The 21,953-nt window shown below is 38.0% G+C and overlaps 1 protein-coding gene across 1 annotated transcript; it reads left to right on the top strand.

The window, feature by feature from the left end:
- The first annotated feature begins 1,521 nt into the window (after nucleotides 1-1,521).
- LOC137258202 (T-cell activation inhibitor, mitochondrial-like) lies at nucleotides 1,522-18,619 on the top strand. The gene is made up of 9 exons (XM_067795783.1): nucleotides 1,522-1,655; nucleotides 6,487-6,625; nucleotides 7,234-7,357; nucleotides 8,324-8,558; nucleotides 10,617-10,840; nucleotides 12,585-12,676; nucleotides 13,816-14,060; nucleotides 15,555-15,686; nucleotides 16,293-18,619. Exons 1-9 carry the CDS (start codon nucleotides 1,627-1,629, stop codon nucleotides 16,531-16,533), a joined length of 1,461 nt encoding a protein of 486 aa, XP_067651884.1. The 5' UTR covers nucleotides 1,522-1,626; the 3' UTR covers nucleotides 16,534-18,619.
- The last annotated feature ends 3,334 nt before the right edge of the window (nucleotides 18,620-21,953 follow it).

The raw sequence follows: 21,953 nt of genomic DNA, 5'->3' as shown, positions 1-21,953 counted from the left end.
GCCTTGACTACATGATCCATTCCGTTCTACAATCTTTAAATTTATCAACGGAAAAAACACACGTACTTTGTTACAAAATACAGAGATCATGTATAACTTGGTATGGATATAATTCAGAAGGGATTCAGATGGGTTAAGTATTTTTTTCATAAATATTGCACGTACGTATTATACTCTTAAAAAAAAGTAGGGGAACCTGAACTTTGAAGTCTGGTAGAAAGAAGAAAACCCATATTGATGAACGTTACAATGACATTCATCTTGTGTATGCAGCATCACTTCACGTTATCACCACAATGCATGGGAAGCACGTGCACAACGTGGGAGCCTCCTACACGTGCAAGGGGTGTCATTATGAATCCTGACGTTTTTCAGGCAGGTCGATAAATTATAGCAGACCATTTTTTTCTGATAATTTTCTTGCATTTGTGCATGGTCAGGGTTTTCAGGGTGAAATCACACACTACTGACTGAAAATTGTAAACCTGAAATTTTCATGTTTCACTCCGGTCACCTAACTAGGGGAATAACTGAACGAACAGCTTTGCTTTGAATGAAATTCATGTGGTGATGCATTCTCAAAACATCCATTATTATTGTGTCAACATTGATTCAATCCCATATATCTCCCAATTTCGACAATCGTACATTGAAAGTACAGTTCCCCTACTTTTTTGAAGAGTATATAATTACTTTAAATGATGTCCGTCTCTGTGTGTGTTTGTGTTTAATGTAATGACAGGCAGGCAGACAGACAGATAGATAGATAGATAGATAGATAGGAGAGAAGGGAAATTTAAATATATAATTTATCTCAGATGTACTGTTGACGTAAGAGAAAACGATATATTGAGTTTGGACTGTATACTCCGGGGTTACAGGTAAGATATGAAAATAGAAAGTAATTTAAGAGGTTTAACAGGGAGAATTCATTTAGCTGAACTTGACACAGGAAATGGTAAAATATTTCAGGTGCTTGAAGTTGGTAACATAGCAATTTAACGTATGGTGTGGATTTACAACGTCTTTACTGCATATTGAACGACTTTTCTGCGCTACCTCTTGTCCCTTCATCAGGTGAATGACAGTATATGCATGGTTTGTGCATAAAATATACCGGAGATCAAGGAGATCAACTTTCATGATTTAAATGCGGTCTACATAGTTCAATTCATTCATTCAACTTCGGGTGATTTTGAAATAGGGACACTTTGCGAGATATAACAAATTACTTCCAGATCACGAGATATACCCTAGTGGAGTTTCTTTCTAATAAGATCTTGGCAGTAGGGTAGCCTATTGGTTAAAGTGTCCGCTCGTCACGCCGATGACCCGGGTTCGATTCCCCACAGGGGTACAATGTGTGAAGCCCATTTCTGGTCTTCCCCAGCTGGATATTGCTGGAAAGGTGCAAAAGGGGGCGTAAAATTATCCTCACTCATTCACTCTAATGAGATCACCCGTGGTAGAAAGACAAGCAAATATATAGCGGCCATCCTCAAGACATCAGGACTGAGAGTTATGTCCCTTAGATTGTGTATCTCTGTTGGAAACTTTATTGTTTTGATTGTTGCAGATGGCAAAGTCAGGATGTAAATATGCCATCCAGTATCACCAAGTTCAAGTATGTTGAAAGTCTCACTAATAGGAGCAAGGTTTGTACGTTTAAATGCCTTAGAATGATTATGGTCGTTCGCTTGACTTCAAGGCCCCCAGTTTTCGCTCATTTTCAAGCTTGTTTTCATTTTTAACGTGCATTCTGTCAATAGTACCAGGCTGATCCATGAACAGATCGTTGAATTACATTGGCATAGTAACAGTTTTTCAGTAAGTTGGCCATTGTTTACTTTACTAAAAACGCATATACTTTAGAGGTCAAGGTCTGCCTTTAAAATGGTGACCCGTATCTTCATTTCGTGTGTATCTTCGTATTCAGGCGGAATATTTTCCTGGATAGGATCACATTATCTAGGAGCACCCATTTCTCAGACACCCTATATGTTAGTTGCGCCAAAGGGAAAGAGTTTCGCTTGTACCCTCCTCTTTTTACGCAGAATATTTCCACAATCCCTTTTGTAATATTCCAACACTGAAATAAGTTCATTTATTGCTTTTTATATATCTGTCCTAGTTTACTGAATGTATATTTAGGGCCAGGTATGCATGCCAGTTTGTAATTTTGGCTTTTGATTGGGGTGGGGGGATACGGTGGAATGGTGGAACTCTTACCACAGAGAGTAACTGGAGAATGTAAAATAAAATACTATAACATTGTAATGTTGCCCAGTTTTTAGGCCAAAGATTTATGCTTAAGAAACAAATGAAGTCAGGATTTGTTGATGTGTAATATAGATCAAGTTTTGTCTGATATAACTTTTTTGGTCATGTGTACATCTTGATATTAAACAATTCAATGTAGGAAAATGTTATGAGTATTTAAAACAACAACAACAACAACAACAACAACAACAACAACAACAACAACAACAACAATGTATGGCCATTTTGACCTTTTATGGCCATTTTGACTTTTTGGTGTGGCCATTTTCACTAGGGGTTTGTGGCCTATTTTGACTTCAGCGTTTTGTGGCCATGTTGATGTGTGGCCATTTTGACTAAGGACCTGACTATGTCCTGGGTACTGACAGGCTTATCTTCACCTGTTAGTCATGTCGCATGATATATTATTTAAGATGTAGAACAACAAGAAACTAAAACTACAAGTAATGAATGTTTGCATCTTGTTATGATAATGTTTGTGGAAAACATCTGTCCACTTCAGGTGATATTATTCATCTAAACAGATTTGGTTCTCATTCCCGCAACTGGACACTTTGTCCATTGGGTAGTTCTGAACATGAAGCTAAAACAAACAATGATTGCTTTAATATGGCTTGAGTAATGAAACTTTTGATCCTCCTTATAGTAAAACCAGGGGGGACTCTTAACAGGGCAGTGGTCACTCAAAAACCTCCTTAAGGTATTCCTCGGCTCGTCATAAAACCAGTGTAGCCAATATGACGTCAAGATTGAACCCAGTTCATATTCAACAGCTGATAACATTCGCTGAGTGTTGTGAAAACTGACACCTACATGTAGAAGATATGTTACCTATTCTGTCACTTCAGTTTAAGTCAAATAATTGTTATTGGTTTTCAGTATCAGTACAGTATATTTTTAGTAAAGTTTGTAGCTCACTGGCTTTAGTTCTTGATACACAGTAAAAAAAGACTAAATTCTATCACTAAAAACTTCTTTCACATATTCGTTTAGTTTTCAGAATGGAAATATACCTTTAGTTAAAACCCTTTTCAAGTGATAGTGTTAAAATCATAAGGGTATATTTGAGGTGTGTGGAAAATATGACATTTTGCCGATCTGATCTGATCTGCCATTGAAATACTACAGGGCGTTGTTTGAATGTTTCGAGTTATTGCTCTAAAAACTTATTTCACATGCACTTTTAATTTTTATGAGGGGAATATACTATCAGGTGAAAGGTGTTTGCAAGTAATGGTGATAGTTTCACAATTTTGAAAAATGTTTTGAGGCTTGTGAAAAATGTGACATATCGTCGATTGGTTCTGATGAAGGGAATATAACATCATGTGAAAGGTGTTTACAAGTAATGGTGATAGGTTTATAATTGTAGAAAACTTGTTAGAATGTATTTGATGTGTGTGGAAAATATCTGATCTGATGCACCATTGATGCTTCTGATGCTTGAGTGTAAAACATCTTACTAGGGAAGTGAAATCCCAAATATGACATAATTTTTGTTGCATCTTTCTTTCTTGTTGATATTAGTATTTGATGAAACTAGAAAGGTATTGTATTTTGATCTATAAAGCTTTGTGATAGTTTAAAGGTTTTTGTTTTTGATGGGTGTCTGACAGGGTCAGTTAACATTCTGTCAGTGTCAATGCCATTTCCCCACATGCAATAATACGTAAGTCCCAAAACATTTGAAGTAAATTTAAACTTACCGGGATTTTTAGACATAATATTGCTGTATTTTAATTGTGGCTAGCATTTCTTACAATCGTCAGCAGCTGAAGGGATGGTGTAAATCCATCTAGGGTCCATGTAGGTAGGAAAGGTACTGTAAGTCCCCATGGTTCCTAGTATGGTGATCTACCTTCTGTTGTTGGCGATCTATAGCTTGTTTTTATATTGTATTATCTAAATAGTTATATTGTCTAAATAGTGACATAAGTTTTAATGTTCCAAGCTAGTTTTATTTCAAATTGTGATAATGTAGTTGTTTTACTGTCCTTCGTTGACAGGTTTTTATAGTATAAATATCGTCCTTTTCATTGTTAACTGTTCACGTCACGATATGGCTGCAATAATGCCAAGGTGACGTTAAATATTAACTCACTCACTCACCCACATGCATTAAGGTATCTGAATTACTTACTTATGTAAAAATAATCTCACAATAAACTCTTAAAAAACCTGTGTTCTAGCAATAGTTTTGCATCCTTTAACCTGTTTGGGGAGGAATGGTGCAACGTTTGTCCTTTCATTCATTCATATAAGTATTTCTTTCTTTTGTTCTTTTTCTTTATTTTTTCATCAATTCACATGTAATTCTTGCTCTTAATTCTTGCTATAATTCATTCATTCATTCATTCATTCATTCATTCATTCATTCATTCATTCATTGTAAAATTCTGAGTAATACAATACCAAGCCACTGTGTGCATTGGAGCATGACGAAACACACGCTAATTAGAAATGGTGTAAAAAGCGAGTGACCTATCCCTGTTGTAGATTGTCCCTGGTAAAACATCTTTTGAAAAGACAGTTCCGGAATATTCTCTGTGTTAATTGTCATATGAAAACACTCAATTGTTTACAGTGCTGTAACAGTGTTTTCGTGCAGTGCATATTTTACTAAATTCTCATGTTACCATGCTGTGATGCAGTATTACTGTTTATGATATAAAGTTACAATATGTCATGAGTGATTGAGTTTAGTTATACGCCGCACTCTGCAATATTACAGCTATAAGGCGGCGGTCTGTAAATAATTGAGTCTGGACCAGACAATCCAGTGATCAACAGCATGAGCATCGAGCATCAATCATTTGGGAACTGATGACATGTGTCAACCAAGTCAGCGAGCCTGACCACCTGATCCTGTTAGTCGCCTCTTACGGCAAGCGTAGTCACCTTTTATGGCAAGCATGGGTTGCTATAGGCCTATTCTATCCCAGGCCCTTCACGGGTACTATGTAATAATATGATATGACTGTTGTGATACAATCTTGCTATTTTGTCATATGCTATTATTATTTTGCAATACTATTATGCTGCAATAATACTGTTACAATACAACATTACTGTATGATGATACAATATTACTATTATAATATAACATTTCTATGTATATTATGATACAGTGTTACTATTGTGAAACTATAGTACTGTACTGTACTTAAGAAATACAGTTCGTTCTACCAGCATGTATAGTGTAATAAAGCACACTTTCGCCCTGAACTATTATAACGTTAAAGCGTCCTCGTGCTTAAGCGTTATAATAGTTCAGGGCGAAAGTGTGCTTTATTACACTATACATGGTGGTAGAGCGAACTGTATTTTTTTTCTAAGATGCCGTATTCAATAACTTCTAAGCCTAATTTTGATTAATCTATGGCAGAAAACAAACGACGGTGTCTGTGACCTAAATTAAGAATCCTTGCACAGGGCTAACTGACGCGCTGTTCTTTTGACGTGTCAGCCCCCTACGTTAAGGCAACGGTTACTAGAAACACAAATGATGAAGAGTTTGGTGATGGTTTATGTTGGGGTCAAATATCTTCTCTAGATCATTTTAATTACATCCGTGATTCTTTTAAACCGTACAACTTACAAGGCAATATGACTGCCTCATTTCTACTACAAACGAAAGTTTAGATCAGTACATTCGGAGGAAGCTGACAAGTCAAGCGACATTCCACGATTGCATTATGGGAATGTAAACATTGCCAACATTACCGTGTCTCTGTAAGATTTTGAGTCGAACTATGAGACATTTTATCCGTCGGAAAACATAAACGTAATGTTTTCACAGTGATGTTGGCTGTGTGGTGCAACTGCAAACAATGAAACGGGATGCGACAAAGCAGTTTACTGTGGAAGGCTGTACAAGGCGATGGCAGCTGACATCCATCGTGACGTTGGTTACATTGTGACATAATGCAAAAAAGTTCGATTACGAGGGGGCAGACTTGAATGGCGCATTGACATCACCACATTGTGATGTAATGCAAAAAGTCCACATTATCGTCTGACAAAGTATTGTCGGCGCCTTTGATCTTTCGCCGAAGCATCTTAGAATGTGATATACAAATGATCTTTGTAATGCACAGTTATTATATTGTGATACAATAATACAAAATTATCATACAATGTTACTATATTGAGATACAGTATTGCCACGATTACCATATTGACATCATTACATATTACCTTTGTCAGATGGATTGCACACAGTAGGCTGACACAGCATGTTCATGTCACAGTGCGGCATCTCAACGTGCAGGAGACAGCCACTGCGCTACGTCCATTCTATTTTGTTGTGCATCCAGATTTGTTTGGAAAATATCCAAGAGAGCGGGTATGTACAGGAAAAATGGGTTTGGTGATGTTCACAAAATGCAATTTCTCTATTTACAAGTGAGACATTAAATTGAACAACTTGTTGATCTGAGTGCAGGGAATGGCAGTCTCCTTGTATTAAAAATATAAAACTGTTAGAAAGTTGACTGTTAGTCTAATGATGTTTCTCTCCTTTATGATGTGAGAGCACCTCCATAGGCAATATTTAATCAACCAAACCAAATGATGAGGCTCTGAAGTCGTTCATTTGTAAGCTTTCTTAAATGATTTGGATATATTTTATACCATCTTAACTTGAAAAATTTGATCTGAGCAAAATATATCTGCTACAAAACAAGCTACATCCTTGATATGAAATATCTGCAATGATATCATATAATGTTTTTACATTTTGAAATTAGTTGTGTTCATTTTCAAATAAGCAAAATCATATATGATTGTATGAATGTTTACCTCACTCATTTCAAATCATTGATGCTGATTGGTTGATTGCACAGTTCACCTGATGTAACCAGTCCTCAAATTTTCACACAGATAGGTGTGCCATCAGAGTAAAAGATCTGATTTTAACAGGACAGTATAATGCTCCATTTTCATTGTTTACAGTCTGTGAACGAGGAGTCGTTGAAGCGACTACATGAGTATATCACATGTCTACAGAGGTCAGGGTCGGCCCCGCCAACTGTCCTTGAGTTTTTCTTTCGCCCACAACAACTTTCAACAGAGACAAGTATGTAGCTGGAATGTATTCAACATACTTTTACAAGAATGTGTTTTCTGTAATTTGTATTGCAATTGATTAAGTTATAGTCATTATTGGGTCACAATGTTTAGAGTTTTGAGTGATATTTATTATGGGTCACATTTCGTATCATCGGTAATAGTGTTGTAGCGGCATGCCTTTAAGGTAGCGCTTTTGAGTTGCCTCCCTTGGTGTGTTTTGACTGTTGCCGATCACGAAGCTTCAGTACTTTGCTGGAATGCTCAAGAATCAGTGACTGTGTATATAAGACTGGTTGTTGTGTTGACTGGATACACACATGGACTTACACAGTAGTTGTGTCATCATTCGACCAATCTTCATTTGTCTGCCTCTTTGTCTGATTATCAACATCAACCTACTTCCAGGACAGACTGCTTGCTGCATAACATTTAGTAGAACTGTTTCTCACTCTCACTCAGAAAAAAGACTTCGTCAAGTTGATATTATATTTGTGACCCATTACTTTAGATTTGACTCAGTTGACCTCTATAGTGAATCTTCGTATCTTGTTCTTTGGTCAATACATAATATTGGATGTTTTATAGTTGTCAGTGTTATATTTTACTGGTTCTGAGGGGATTTCTTATACCTTTTGTCATGGCAAATGTTTAACAGTAACAGTACAGCTTTCAACAGAGAAACAAAACTTGTAGTCAGTTTGAGAAACAGCATTAACACTGAAATGGTAGCGCACTGGTGATTTATTATAGGTATGTGTGAGTGATGAGTCAGGAGTTGGGCATAAGAAAATGACACAAAGGAAGATGGAGGATTGCCTAAATTTATGACAACTGTAAGGAGAATATTAGGGCATTAAGAGAATTACACATGGAAGTGTCAGCAATATAGGTAGTGCGTAGACCAACCCTGACATAGACCAACCCTACCCTTCTTGTGAGATTCACAATTTCATCTCATAGTTCTGTGTTTCAGCTGTTCTTCAAAGTGTGAACATTTCATTGGCATCGCGTGATGTACGAGACACAGTTAAAACAATTCTCAGCTCTTTCCATCTGCCACTCGACTACATCAGCTCTGTGCCGCTCAAACCCTCCAGAGCTGCTGATCAACCTGACCGACCAATTGACTGGCATCCATCCTACTATGCAGCAACAGGGAAACCAGATCCCAGAGAGAGGCCTCCAAGTTCTGTCGATATCACTCTCAGGTTAAATCTTTTGTATATTCCACTTGTAAACAAACTAGGATTTATAATCCCCAGATACACCAAAGTGGCAGGGGATATAACCACAGGTTTTGTTTGTTCGTGTGTGCAAACTTGCATCTGTCACACTTTGACCAATGCATATCTCTTAAACTATTTGTGATAGCTTAACCAAAGGTGGTACACATGTCAACCATGGTCAATAGATGTACCTTGTGGGGGTTAAACCAAGGTATGAAATATGCTTCTTGCTGGTTATAATGGAAATAGGTTGTGCTACGAGGATGTCATCTTGTCTGTGGCAGGTCTCCTAAACTAAACATGCCAACTTCATCAAACTTGGTACACATATCAAGCATAATCCATAGATGTGCCATTTAATGGTTAGACCCAGATACAAATTTTTATTTTTTGTGGTTTCCATGGAAATGTGGCTTACGTTTTACTGTAAATGGTGTAGGTGCTATTTTCCAGTGCAGATCTTTAGAACCATTCACTATTTCTTCATCAAGTTTGTCACAAGACTCACATAGATAGATCTGCTGGTTTACTGGTGCCTTTAGTACTTTTGAGAACCTGAATAAAATATTTTTTAGCAATATATGCCAACATGGCCAATCTCCTCAACTGTTCTCAAAAACAGTAAAAGTTATTTACCTTACCTCTATGTAAGAATGTTGATATCTGAGTGAGGGAGTTAAGTTTTATGCTGGTTTGATCAATATTTTAGCAGAGGATACTAGCATGCGCTTCACTAATTGTACCAGCTTAACCCAGGTTGTACCAGCTTAACCCCGGTTGTACCAGCCTAACCCAGGTTTTTCAGTATGATGAGCAAATGATTTAACAGTAAGCAGTCTTAACACCACATGTTGATATCTAATGGGTTCACATGATCTTAATGTCCTGCCGTCTACACATGGATTTCTTGCTGAGCCAATAAATTGCTTATACTTCACTACAAAGCAAAAATCTGCTTGTTTATGAGTTAATCGAAGCCACACTACACATTAGCCTCATTGTAAATACAGTGTATAAATAGCCAAAATGAAATAAATATCCACGATGACAAATAAACTACCAGGTGTTATGGTGCTTTTAGCAGTATCTTGGTGGAGTACACCAGAAATGGGCCTCACACTTTGTAAATATATGAGTAATCGAACCCGAGGCTTAGGCATGGCAAGCAAACACTTTAACCACTAGGCTACCCCTGTTATACTGCTGAAACTGTCACATTAAAGCCTATATTCCCTACAAATATACACTGACAAGACTGAACACAAAGTGCTCCTAAAATCAGTTTTTGGGTTGCAACTAAGACTGCAGTATCTCGTGCTGTTTTCTGTTATGCTGAATCTTTCATAGTATGGTTTTATGTTGCTTCTAAGGCTGCATAGAAAAAAATAAGTGTTTCTCGGGCACATCTTTTTCAAAAGTGACAAGGGCAGTAGGACTTTTTGAAAAATTTATGATAGAAAAATAGTGACAAGGGAGGAACACATTTTTATTTTTTGTCTCTCAGAAATACGGTTTCTAAAGTTTAGCTGTAGATTCAGTCAGTCTCGTTCTTTTAGACACTCATTCTTATAATGGACAAATAGATGATCAGGATGTGGCCAAGTCAAAATTGTTTTTCTGAAATGGCAATAAAAAATTGTTACCTGCACAAATAAAAGTGATGCGCCGATGCCTGAGAAATATTTAACTTTTTTTGTTTAGCCTAAGTAATATTCTAAAAGTATCATGGCAGAGGACACCAGAACTTGGCCTCTCAAATTTGTCAATACCTGTGTTAGTAATGGCCTTAAGACATATTTTTTATCACTTTCTAATGGGAACAGGTCCAAAGGGCCAAAGGACAACATTGCAATGCTTGGTAGCATATTGTTCCAGTAATGGTGTTGTTTTGTCTGTTGACATGGTGTGGCGCTAAATTAGTGAAAGTGATAAAAATGTTAATTTTCAATCCTGAAATAAGTTAGCCATACGGAAAAAAACATACCTTGAAGAGTTTATAAGTCTAGAGAATGTGAACTGTCAACATGCTCACTATTTCAGGTCATGGCTGTTGAAAAACATAGAGAGATCTCGCAGTTTCCTGGATTCTAGTCAGTCCACAAAGGAGGACATTAACAGGATCTGCAGCGCTCTCCAGGGCTCCATAGGGCTGTCCAACATCCGCTGGGAGAGTGTGTGGGGATTCAGCCATTTTAGGGGATGCGTCAAAAGTTTCTACAGACTCTACACTGAACACCCAGAGAGAGTTGGGGGTATTCTCAAAGGTCAGTACTTCAGTTAAACTTCTGTCATTTGTGACCAGTCACAAAAAAATAAATATATTTTCAAAAATTTATTTGAATTTCAAATAACAATTCTATAATATATTAGCAAGTCAGTATATCCTGTTTTTAGTTTCATGAGGCAAGATGATATATCATGAAAGGATTTGCAATGAACCTGCTAGACGATTATCATCATGATACAATACTGGCGATATAATACATATCATGATAATCTACAATTTCTAATAACAAAACAGATATGATAGAAAAAATGACTGAACGTTTATCTGTTAGACAGATAGATATAGGATATTTATATAGCGCACATATCCACGCACTAGTGCATGCTCAAGGCACTGAATATGCTCTATATATCTATCTGTTAACCAGCAGAACTTGTGTTATATTCACACACACTTAAACAGCTGTTGACCTGATAGAGTTTCAGCGACCCGTGAAGGTCCCGGGGTAGAATAGGCCTTCAGCAACCCATGCTTGCCATAAAAGGCGACTCAGCTTGTCGTAAGAGGCGACTAACGGGATCGGGTGGTCAGGCTCGCTGACTTGGTTGACGCGTGTCATCGGTTCCCAATTGCGCAGATCGATGCTCATGTTGTTGATCACTGGATTGTCTGGTCCAGACTCGATTATTTACAGACCGCCGCCATATAGCTGGAATATTGCTGAGTGCGGCGTAAAACTAAACTCACTCACTCACTCACACTAGAGTTTCAGCATTTTTTTCTTAAGAAAGAGCAGTAAAAAATATTCAGTATACCTTGATCTAATATATATAAATTTGAAAGTGAAGTTTCCTTTGGGAATTTGTGTTTTCACAAACAACTTAATATTATTCATATCGGAATTCTGAATGATTGAAAAATGATCTTAAGTCTGCTTTCTAAATTGTGTTCTCTTTGTTCTCTTTTTTAACAAAGATAAGACATCGTTTATAGTTGTTAATAGTGTTATTTGTCAAACAACAAAAACATATTTCAGTTACAAGACAAGTATTGTTTACTTCACACAGTTTGTAAAATGTTCACTCTTTCATTTATACACTAACTCCTTTGTTCAGTCAAACAAATTCCTTTACGGTTTAATTTGTCTTTCAAATTCAGAGATTTTCAAAGAGACTTCTTTCCTATTACTAATGCAATGTTCCTTACATCTTTTAGTAGTATTATTTGTATTGGGATATATCATCTCTTGTGGCAATACATTGATGTATCATGGACCCTACTGAAATAAATATCCTGATGTATTGCCTAAATATGTTTTGTATTGATACACTTGTATTGCATAGTTGATGATGTAAGTAGTGATGCTATCGTTGAATTGTTACACCACTAGTAGAGACCCCTTTCACTACAAGGTCACATGACTGGTCACACGTGTGCTGAAATAGCACAGAAATAAGAAGAAACTGATAATTTGCTTTTGTGATCTTCAGTAAAGTATTTGAATGTTATGCCTAGTGCTAAATGTCAAACCAGTCTTGCCGCTGACTTGGCTGACACATGTCATCACATCCCATTTGTGTTGATCAATGCTCATGCTGTTAATCACTGGATTGTCTGGTTTGATTATTTACAGACCATTGCCATATTGCTGGAATATTGCTGACTGAGGCATAAAAGACAAATGAACAATTGATTACCTTTGGCATGTGAATTAAGATTTATATTTCACTTGTATATTTTTATTCTTGTACAGTTTCTAAATGCTATGTTGTGTTGTACAGGGCGTTCTCTAGTGTTCAGTAACAGCACTGGCGTATCAGTCCATGGAGAGATTGTCCTCAGCAGTGAGGACGTCCCCACCTACTGGATGACGGTTAGACTTTGACAGAATATCCATTAGAAAATACACTCAAACACTGATGTTTAAAACTTGTATTTGTCTTGAAGTAAAGGCTCAGTCCTTGCATATCTCTCTTAAGTCATCTCTTTGTGTCAAATCTCTGATAACTTGAAGTATTTACTTAGGTCCCTTAGAACTGATCTTCAGTAACCCATGCTTGTTGTAAGAGGTGACTAAGGGGATCGGTTTGTCAGACATGTTCAGTTGGTTGACACATGTCATTGTATCCTGACTGCATAGATCGATGGTCATGCTGTTGATCACAGGATTGTCTAGTCCTGACTCTATCATTTATAGACTACTGAAATTACTGCAATATTACAGAATGCAGCATAAGACTCACTTACAAGATTATTTCAACTTCGACACAGTGGTGTATGGCTGTTTATGAAATCTTAGATATGTCCAAAAGCTTTTTGTCTCTATTTGTCTGTGAAGCCATAGTTTTATTATGCTAGTATGAGTGGTATGAGTATATTCATTCTTTTCCCACAGAGGTTACTTGTCATACTTACCTACGAACCTCTATTCAATACCACCATATTTCCCAGTTCTCATAAAATTCCTCAGCAGCAAAAATTGCAACATGAATTATTTCCATTCTTTCTATCCAATCAGAAAATGTGTAACATCGACGTAGATCCAACTTGACTAATACAAGCAAAATTGGGACCACAAATAACCCTCCTCTGCTGGAGAGTTGTATTGATGTGACATACAAGACATTTAATGGCTAGTTTGTCTAGTGTCGACGAGGGTGATGGATATACTGTTCATCCACCATTACATAACTGAGATCTGCCTAGAAGAAACATCGAGCAGGAGAATAGGTTCTAGTTTTCCTGAAGCGTTCAGAAATTATGGGGACCTTATGGATGATCACTTTTGAAACAGTGTCGCTGATTGCACAACTAAATCTGATTGCAACCAATCATGAAACCCTTGCACGTGAAAGGATTGTATTAGAACAGAGGTTCCTAGGAATATGTGACAAGTAAGCTCTGTGGGAAGAGAATGGAGTATACTAATACTGTTGGCAGTATTTTTAACATCAAAATCATGTGTCGTGTCTCAATCACTTATATTACAAACACCTCCTTGTTTTAACGCAGCTGTTGATGTCAGTGAGATCATATGAGGCAGTGTTGGAGAGGTTGCCGTTGATGGAGGAGAAGCTGTCACAGCTCCTGAACAACATCCAGATTGTGCGCCGGAAACGGAGACATCACCTAGTGATGGCCGAAGAATATGAGTTGTTGCTCAACAAGCTCCTTAACTCCCTGCGTCGGTGTCAGGATGCTGCTAGGAGGAAGCTATTGCAAGAGAACCTCTCACATCTGCAGCTGGTGGTTGAAGGGTAGGTGTCTCATTCCACAGTGTTCTGTCACAGCTTCAGCTGGTGGTTTAAGGGTAGGTGTCTGGTTCCACAGTGTCCTGTCACATCTTCAGCTGGTGGTTGAAGGATAGGTGTCTAGTTCCACAGTGTCCTGTCACATCTGCAGCTGGTGGTTGAAGGGTAGGTGTCTCATTCCACAGTGTTCTGTCACAGCTTCAGCTGGTGGTTTAAGGGTAGGTGTCTGGTTCCACAGTGTCCTGTCACATCTTCAGCTGGTGGTTGAAGGATAGGTGTCTAGTTCCACAGTGTCCTGTCACATCTGCAGCTGGTGGTTGAAGTGTAGGTGTCTGGTTCCACAGTGTCCTCTCACATCTGCAGCTGGTGGTTGAAGGGTAGGTGTGAGGTTCCACAGTGTCCTGTCACATCTTCAGCTGGTGGTTGAAGGATAGGTGTCTAGTTCCACAGTGTCCTGTCACATCTTCAGCTGGTGGTTGAAGTGTAGGTGTCTGGTTCCACAGTGTCCTCTCACATCTGCATTTGGTGGTTGAAGGGTAGGTGTAAGGTTCCACAGTGTCCTGTCACATCTGCAGCTGGTGGTTGAAGTGTAGGTGTCTGGTTCCACAGTGTCCTCTCACATCTGCATTTGGTGGTTGAAGGGTAGGTGTGAGGTTCCACAGTGTCCTGTCACATCTGCAGTTGGTGGTTTAAGGGTCTGTTTTCTGGTTTTACAATGTCCTCTCACACCTGCAGCTGGTGGTGGAAGTGTAGGCGCATGGTTCCACAATGTCCTCTTACATCTGCATTTGGTGGTTGAAGGGTCTGTGTCTGGTTTTACAGTATCGTGTCACAAGTGAAGCTGGTGGTGGAAGTGTAGGTGTATGGTTCCACAATGTCCTCTCACATCTGCAGGTGGTGGTGGAATTGTAGGTGTATGGTTCCAAGGTGTCTTCACACACCTGCAGCTGGTGGTGGAATTGTAGGTGTATGGTTCCACAGTGTCCTCTCACAGCTGATGGTGGAAGTGTAGGTGTCTGGTTCTACAATGTCCTCTCACATTTGCAGCTGATGGTGGAATTGTAGGTGTATGGTTCCACGGTGTCCTCTCACACCTGCAGCTGGTGGTGGAAGTGTAGGTGTATGGTTCCATAGTGTCTTCTCACATCTGCAGCTGGTGGTGGAAGTGTGGGTGTATGGTTCCACAGTGTCTTATCACATCTGCAGCTGGTGGTGGAAGTGTGGGTGTATGGTTCCACAGTGTCTTCTCACATCTGCAGCTGGTGGTGGAAGTGTGGGTGTATGGTTCCACAGTGTCTTATCACATGTGCATCATCAGAATACTAGTACACTGCATGAAATGTCAGACTTTGTTTCACCTGTTGTAGACAGTTTGGTAATTGGCTTTTGTCCCAAGACATCACATTGGGTTGATATGACAAATACTGACTTTGAGTATGCTTGTAGGTGGGATGGACTATAGCATTATATTAATACTCATGTAAAAATATAAAATTGTAGAGAGTCTGGTCCCTTGGCGCTGTGCCCCACTGGTCAGTTCCTGGTTCCAGCATCCATCCCCGGTTCCATCCTGATTGACTACATTGCTGAACACAAACAGGAAGCAGACAAGATCCTCACTGACATGGAAAAGTAAGATTTATCAAGCTTCAGACTGGTTGGACAGGTGATAGGCGATTTATCATTGGTTGCAATTGAATTAATTTTCCGTGTATGAAACATATCCTGGCCAAAATAAGAACACAGAAAGATACCCAAGGATGAGTCCATTCTGCTTTAAGGTTTCAAGATTAAACCTCTCATACTGCTGGATAGACAAACTTTATGGATATCAAAGATTCATTTGATTGCATTATATAAGAAAGAGTATGTATGAATCTCTCATGTGAACAAGACCACTGCTTTCAGTTAATGGAAACGGTTTGTTTTGGGGTTGAGGAATAAGGAGTCATTCCCTGTTTAGGGTTTGGGGTATATTTCTGTATTTTGACTTTGTGTTTGGTTTCTGTGTATGGAGATACAGAAATATATACCTGGGGTACAGTACATATCGGTAGTACCTATGCTGACAGTGACCTTTCAACAACAGTACTGTTGGTCCTTGTGGTTGATACCCTGAGTTTGATATATAAAAATTATTGTAAATAACATTGTATCTGTGTCTTAAATTGGTACAGTGCATACTAACGTCACTGGATTATAAACAGGTGAGTTACTGACACTCTTCATATTTTCCAGTTGTCTGCGACAGGAACAGGAAGTAGTAGATTTGTGCCAAGCTGAACTAGAGTTATCTGCCCTTTCCAAGGATGAGTCCGTGAATCCCCAGCAGATGGTTGACTGTTGCCAGAAGCTGATTGATGAATCATGGCTACTTGGCCTGTCGCTGAAGGGGCTGTGTCTGCGAGTGTCACACTTCTACTCCGTCATGCAAGATGGAGAAATCTGTATTCCTTGGGACTGGAAAAATAGCTCATGACTGACAAAGGCAGACACCATATAGTGACTTCCTTGATGTATAAGATTGGGGTTAAAGAACCCCAACAGTCCAAGAAGTATAAGGGTCGTGTAATGTAACAGAATGGTGCAAGTGGAATGGCCCAGTATTCTCAAATAAATTATTAAATTGAGTGATTTTTAGTGATAGGATACTGAGGGGGCCAGTATGTGGTCTTTAGTAGGGCTGAAGAAAAATCTCATACACTTTTTTGACTCTGGTCAAAATCACAGCCACTCAGTGAGAAAAAATAAGTGTTGCTATACTTTATTAGATAAAATAAGGTACTTTCAAACTGTTAGGGGTCATAATTTGAGAGTACATTTGCATTAATTTATGTTTGTTCTCACACAGCACAGGAAAACAAAAGTCGATGCTCTGACTAAAATATAAATCATAATTTTAAAGGTAATGTGCTAGATTATGATCAGTCTGGAATGGTTTTGATAAATACAGTATGTGAAATGAATGATACAAATATGGATGGAAACTTTTCATAAATCATGTCACTGACTTTAGTTGACGAAATTTTTGGCCTGAGTAATTGATAAGGATTTGTGCAGTATTTTATCGCTAACTAACATTGATGCATGTTCCGTCTGGATAGATGGATGCTTATTTTGTCAATCACAGGATTATCTGGTTCAAACTAGATTATCTACTGACTCCCATCACATAGTTGAAATATTGATATGTGTGATTGAAGAACTAGCAAACTAAAGTAGAGAGGACCAAATCAACTAAAATGATACTAGATTATACACAAAGGGTCCAAACTAAAAGTTTTCACTGTCTGTCCCATGTTAGTTTGACAATTTTAATGAAAGGTTCACAAATGTTCAAAAGGGGAGCACTCCTATGGACTGTTTATGGTGCTGTGACATTTTTCTTTAACATAATGCTGAAATTCAATATATACTTAATATTATTCTTATTTTCAGCTACTAGTATATTTATAGCTAGAGGTGAAAGTAGTTTGTATGCACATTTACATTTGGCAGTTCTTTACTATTGTTATTTCCATTCCATTTTATTTGCTATTTGAATTATTGAATGGTATGTCCTCTTGCTTTAAAATACTTGTTTCTGAATAGTCATTTCTTGTATCACTCTGAGTATAGTCTGCCTGAATAGTGTACCACACATTCCCTGCACATGTTCAATTTATATTTGGGTTAGACAATTGACTTTGTGTGCTAGCAATTTAGTTTCCTGATTCTGAGAGTGTGGGTTTGAATCCCGGATGGGAATCAACATGACAAAAGTATAAGAATCTATACTTTACTGAGATAGTATAATCCCAGAAATAGCATGTGCTACATTTGACCACTTTCTAAATGGCATTAGTTATTCATTGTAGACTTACTAATCCTTGAGTGGTGTTGCACCAGGGTGACTAGCTGACAACTGGTTATAGCAAGTCTGAAGCTGTTCTGACTGGATTCTCATAATGCATTTATAATCTCTCTCTATCTCAGTCATGAAAAGCTTAAACTATTCAGTAAGTCATCAAAACATACCACCAACTTTGGAATATAGTGTGGTCAAGTTTTGGTTCTACTTAGATACTTGTATCACAGCGAAACTGTCTCCTTTTACAAGAAACGTTTCAAACTGGAATTGCTAATGCTTTTATCTTCAGCAGCTTTGTGTTGTGTTATTTCACTCAGTCAAGAATGTTCATATAACATTCAGAACTCCCTGACAGATTACGTAAGGACTATGTAAGAACGGATTTGTAGAAAATGGGACCAGGTTGGATTTGATTTGCAGCAACCAGTTTTGTCTGGTCTGGTCCAGTCTTTGTTAATCTAGAGAATTTGGTGAAAGTGGATTCAGACAAGCAGACAGACTCTTTGCTTCGATGGATTGTGGAAGAACGGACATACATAAGAATAATTGAATGAGATGTAGACTTTGTCTGATGACAGGAGATAATGGTGATATAGATTACATAAATTCTGGTTGTGGTGATGTTGTCCATTGATTCCAAAATCAGTACTTTTAGTGTGAATGTATGTTGGTATGATCAATAGGAGCAAATATTCAAAGAGGTGAAAAAAAAAAATACAGACTGCATATGAGACCAGATAAGTTAACCGGACCAATTGAGAGACAGAATGTAGAAATGTGTGTGACATATTATTTACATTCAGTGTGAATTTATTTGATAAAAAATGCTATGGTGTGAAAGGAAAGCTGTTATATTTCAATGACTGAACGTGATCTGATCATGATCTTTCCTGTTGTGGCAGTTGGTTAGCCTAGTGGTTAGAGTGCTTGTTTGTCATCCCAAAGAGCCAGTTCGATACCTTACATGGGTACAATGTGTGAAACCCATGTCTGGTTTTCCATGGCGTGATTTTGATGGAAATTGCTAAAAGCGGCGGAAACCGAAACTCACTCTGTCTTCTGTATTTTTAACCTGAACAGGACTATGGCAGGTCGACATTATAGTTGCTGTTATTTGATTTCAAGTAATTACTGTGCCCATGGTTGGCAGTTTGGGAATGAAACGTTCAGCTGGTTCAACATTCAGTCCTTATTGCCTGAATGTATATATTTGCTTCAGTTCAGTATTATAAATACAGGATATTATATCAGTGCCCATGTCATACTATGTTTACGACACGAGCCTAAATGTTGGTATTTCCTGAGCGAGAGTGAGAGATATACCGATATTTAGTCACAAGTGTCGTACACATAGTATGACATGAGCGCAAATATGATATTCTATTTATTACCGAATCGTCAAATATCAGAGAATATATACCCAAATCTACTTTCAAACATGGGCTGACTACCTGCCGTCACTGCAAGTAGAATGCAACATCACAGAAGAACTGTGACGTCATGGCATTGTTCATGACGTCACATCACCATGACAGTAATATTATGCATTGTATGAAAAATATGACTCCCGATTTTTTGCAATTGTAGGTCATAAAACAATGTACAAACAGTCTGAACTGATAACTCATCCCGAAGCAGGATCTTGAAAACATTTACTAATGTGCACTCTTATGGGATTCTGGGTTACAAACGGTTCCCATTCATCTACACTTGTGGCTTGGTGCATGAAGTGCAGTTTGGCTGATGTAGCTGATATGTCATCGTATCGATGGAGTGGGTTGTAGGTGAATCTAATGATTTATTATATGCTGCCATCACCATATTGATGGCATAGCTCCTGGTTTTTACCTGGGTGTGATTAGAAACCTTTAAATTCGACCATGTGTATAGCAGTATTGTGGATATCGATACCAAAGACACTTGTAGTAGTGCTTCTTCAGACGCTAGTCAGACTCAGATTAACCATGTTTTGGTGTGGAGTAATCGCAAAACGTCCAGGCTAGGAGATTTAATAGGGTTGGAAACATATAGCTCACCTGTTCTAAAGTCTTAGCTTGTTTTATATAAACTATCATCTACCTATTTGTTTTCTTTTGTTATTAAAGGTGACGATGCTTGTCGTAAGAGGCAACTAAGAGGATTGGGTGGTTGACTCAGGTCATCGGTTCCCATTTAAGCAGGCCGATGCTCATGCTGTTGATCACTGGATTGTCTGGTCCAGACTTGATTATTTACAGACCACTGCCATAATGCAGGAATACTGCTGAGTGCAGCGTAGAACTAAACTCACTCACTCACTCGTTTGTTATTTTCACACTTCGATAGATCTGATCCCTCTTAAGGCAGATAGGTAGACAGTGGTTTTGTATTGTGGCAGTGTAAGTCAGTGTGAAACGCTGCACCAGTTTAGTAACATCGTACACTAGGGGTCTGTGGCATGGCAGTAGTGTACTATATTTAGACTTGTGATATATTTAGACACAGTTCTGGAAGGTACTGCAAGGTGCTATAACTCTGTGGGCCTTTCCATATTCTGACCAAGATTGTTGGAGAAACTTCTGCACTCTGGTCCTAGGTATATAATGGAAGGTAACTCTTTCCTCTCAATTCACATTATTTTGTTATCAATTTTTACTATTTTTGACTAGAGGGGGTGATGGTGTTGAGGGCACTTGCTGGTAGAACAGTTTGGTGTGCGAGTATCATGTGTGAAATTGAAATTTTACTACACACTCTTGTTGATTACCTGAGTGTTCTACCAGCAAGTAGTCCCCCGTCATAAAATAGAGAGAAAAATGACAACAAAATTATGTTCGTTTGTTAAACAACTGTTTTATTTGATTATCTAAAATTTTGAGACAAATCGTTAGAGTTGGTCTTTCAATTTCATGTGACTGTGCAAAATTTGTTTTTGTTGCATTTATTACATCAAATGGACTGTACAGTCCAACAGAAGACCAGCAGATGTTCGGATCATTCTACCCTGGGTACTTAGGCTCTGCAACCTTCATTGTAGAAGTGGGTAATGATTTTTATGTCTGTCATTTTTATGTTATCACTGATATCGTATTGTACTGCTGTCTGTACTGCTACTGTCATACCTTTCGTAAGGGTTTCTATTACTCATCCGTTGAAGATATCACTGTTTAATAATTTTACATTGTGTAATACCATCGCGTCATACCGTATGCATGACGTCAAAGTTATGACGTCACAATAATATACCTCTGTCACAGTAGTATTAGAGCTTGATTGACTTGCAGAAAGCAGAGTGTCATCACACTCACTGAATTCTTGGGAAAGAAGTACTTTGCTCGATATTATTTTGCTAATGTTGGGTGAGTAACAAATAAAATACTAAACTATGTCCCGTGCAACAGCATATTTATGAAACTCGTGAATGGTATCGGTATCTAACTCACTTTCGTTTGTTATATACCAAACCATTCACTTGTTTCACAAATATGGTATTACATGGGACATAGTTTAGTAGTCTCCATGTATTAATTTTTAAACTTAGTTAAAAATACAATACAATTGTCAATTATGCCAACTTGTTTGGTTGCTTTCAAACCAACTTCATTTACAGACTGGTTTCTGAATAACATTTCAACATGAACAGTATATGTGTCCCCTTTTACATCCTCACATACACCGTTAGATGTTTGAACTCCTTTTCCGTCCAAAGGTTGTTTGGCAATACTTCCTTGGAAACCACAGGGTCTGTTTTCTGCAATGATATTCAACAATGAAACATTAGACAGTAATTGCCTTTTCTTGCAGTGGATCCAAGTAGTTTTTACGTTTGAACAAGGATAAAAACATGAAATGACATAAAGTAGTTATATTTAATAAAAATATCTTCTTGTCAGTCCTTGTTAGGAAAGGGAAGCAACTGTGAATCAGAGAATCATCACAGGAACATACCAAACTTGTGCAGTTTTAACCTGCAGTTGTTATCAGGAGTTAAACATTATTGATTTACCATTCTATTAGGGCTGAGACAGGTACTCGAATCTGGGTCGGGCACAGCTGAAATTGAGTCCTTT

The sequence above is a fragment of the Haliotis asinina genome, chromosome 12, assembly GCF_037392515.1.
Source record: "Haliotis asinina isolate JCU_RB_2024 chromosome 12, JCU_Hal_asi_v2, whole genome shotgun sequence".
In the NCBI taxonomy this organism is placed as follows: Eukaryota; Metazoa; Mollusca; class Gastropoda; order Lepetellida; family Haliotidae; genus Haliotis; species Haliotis asinina.
The sequence above is the reverse complement of the archived record's forward strand: the minus strand, read 5'-3'. Positions and strand labels throughout refer to the sequence as shown.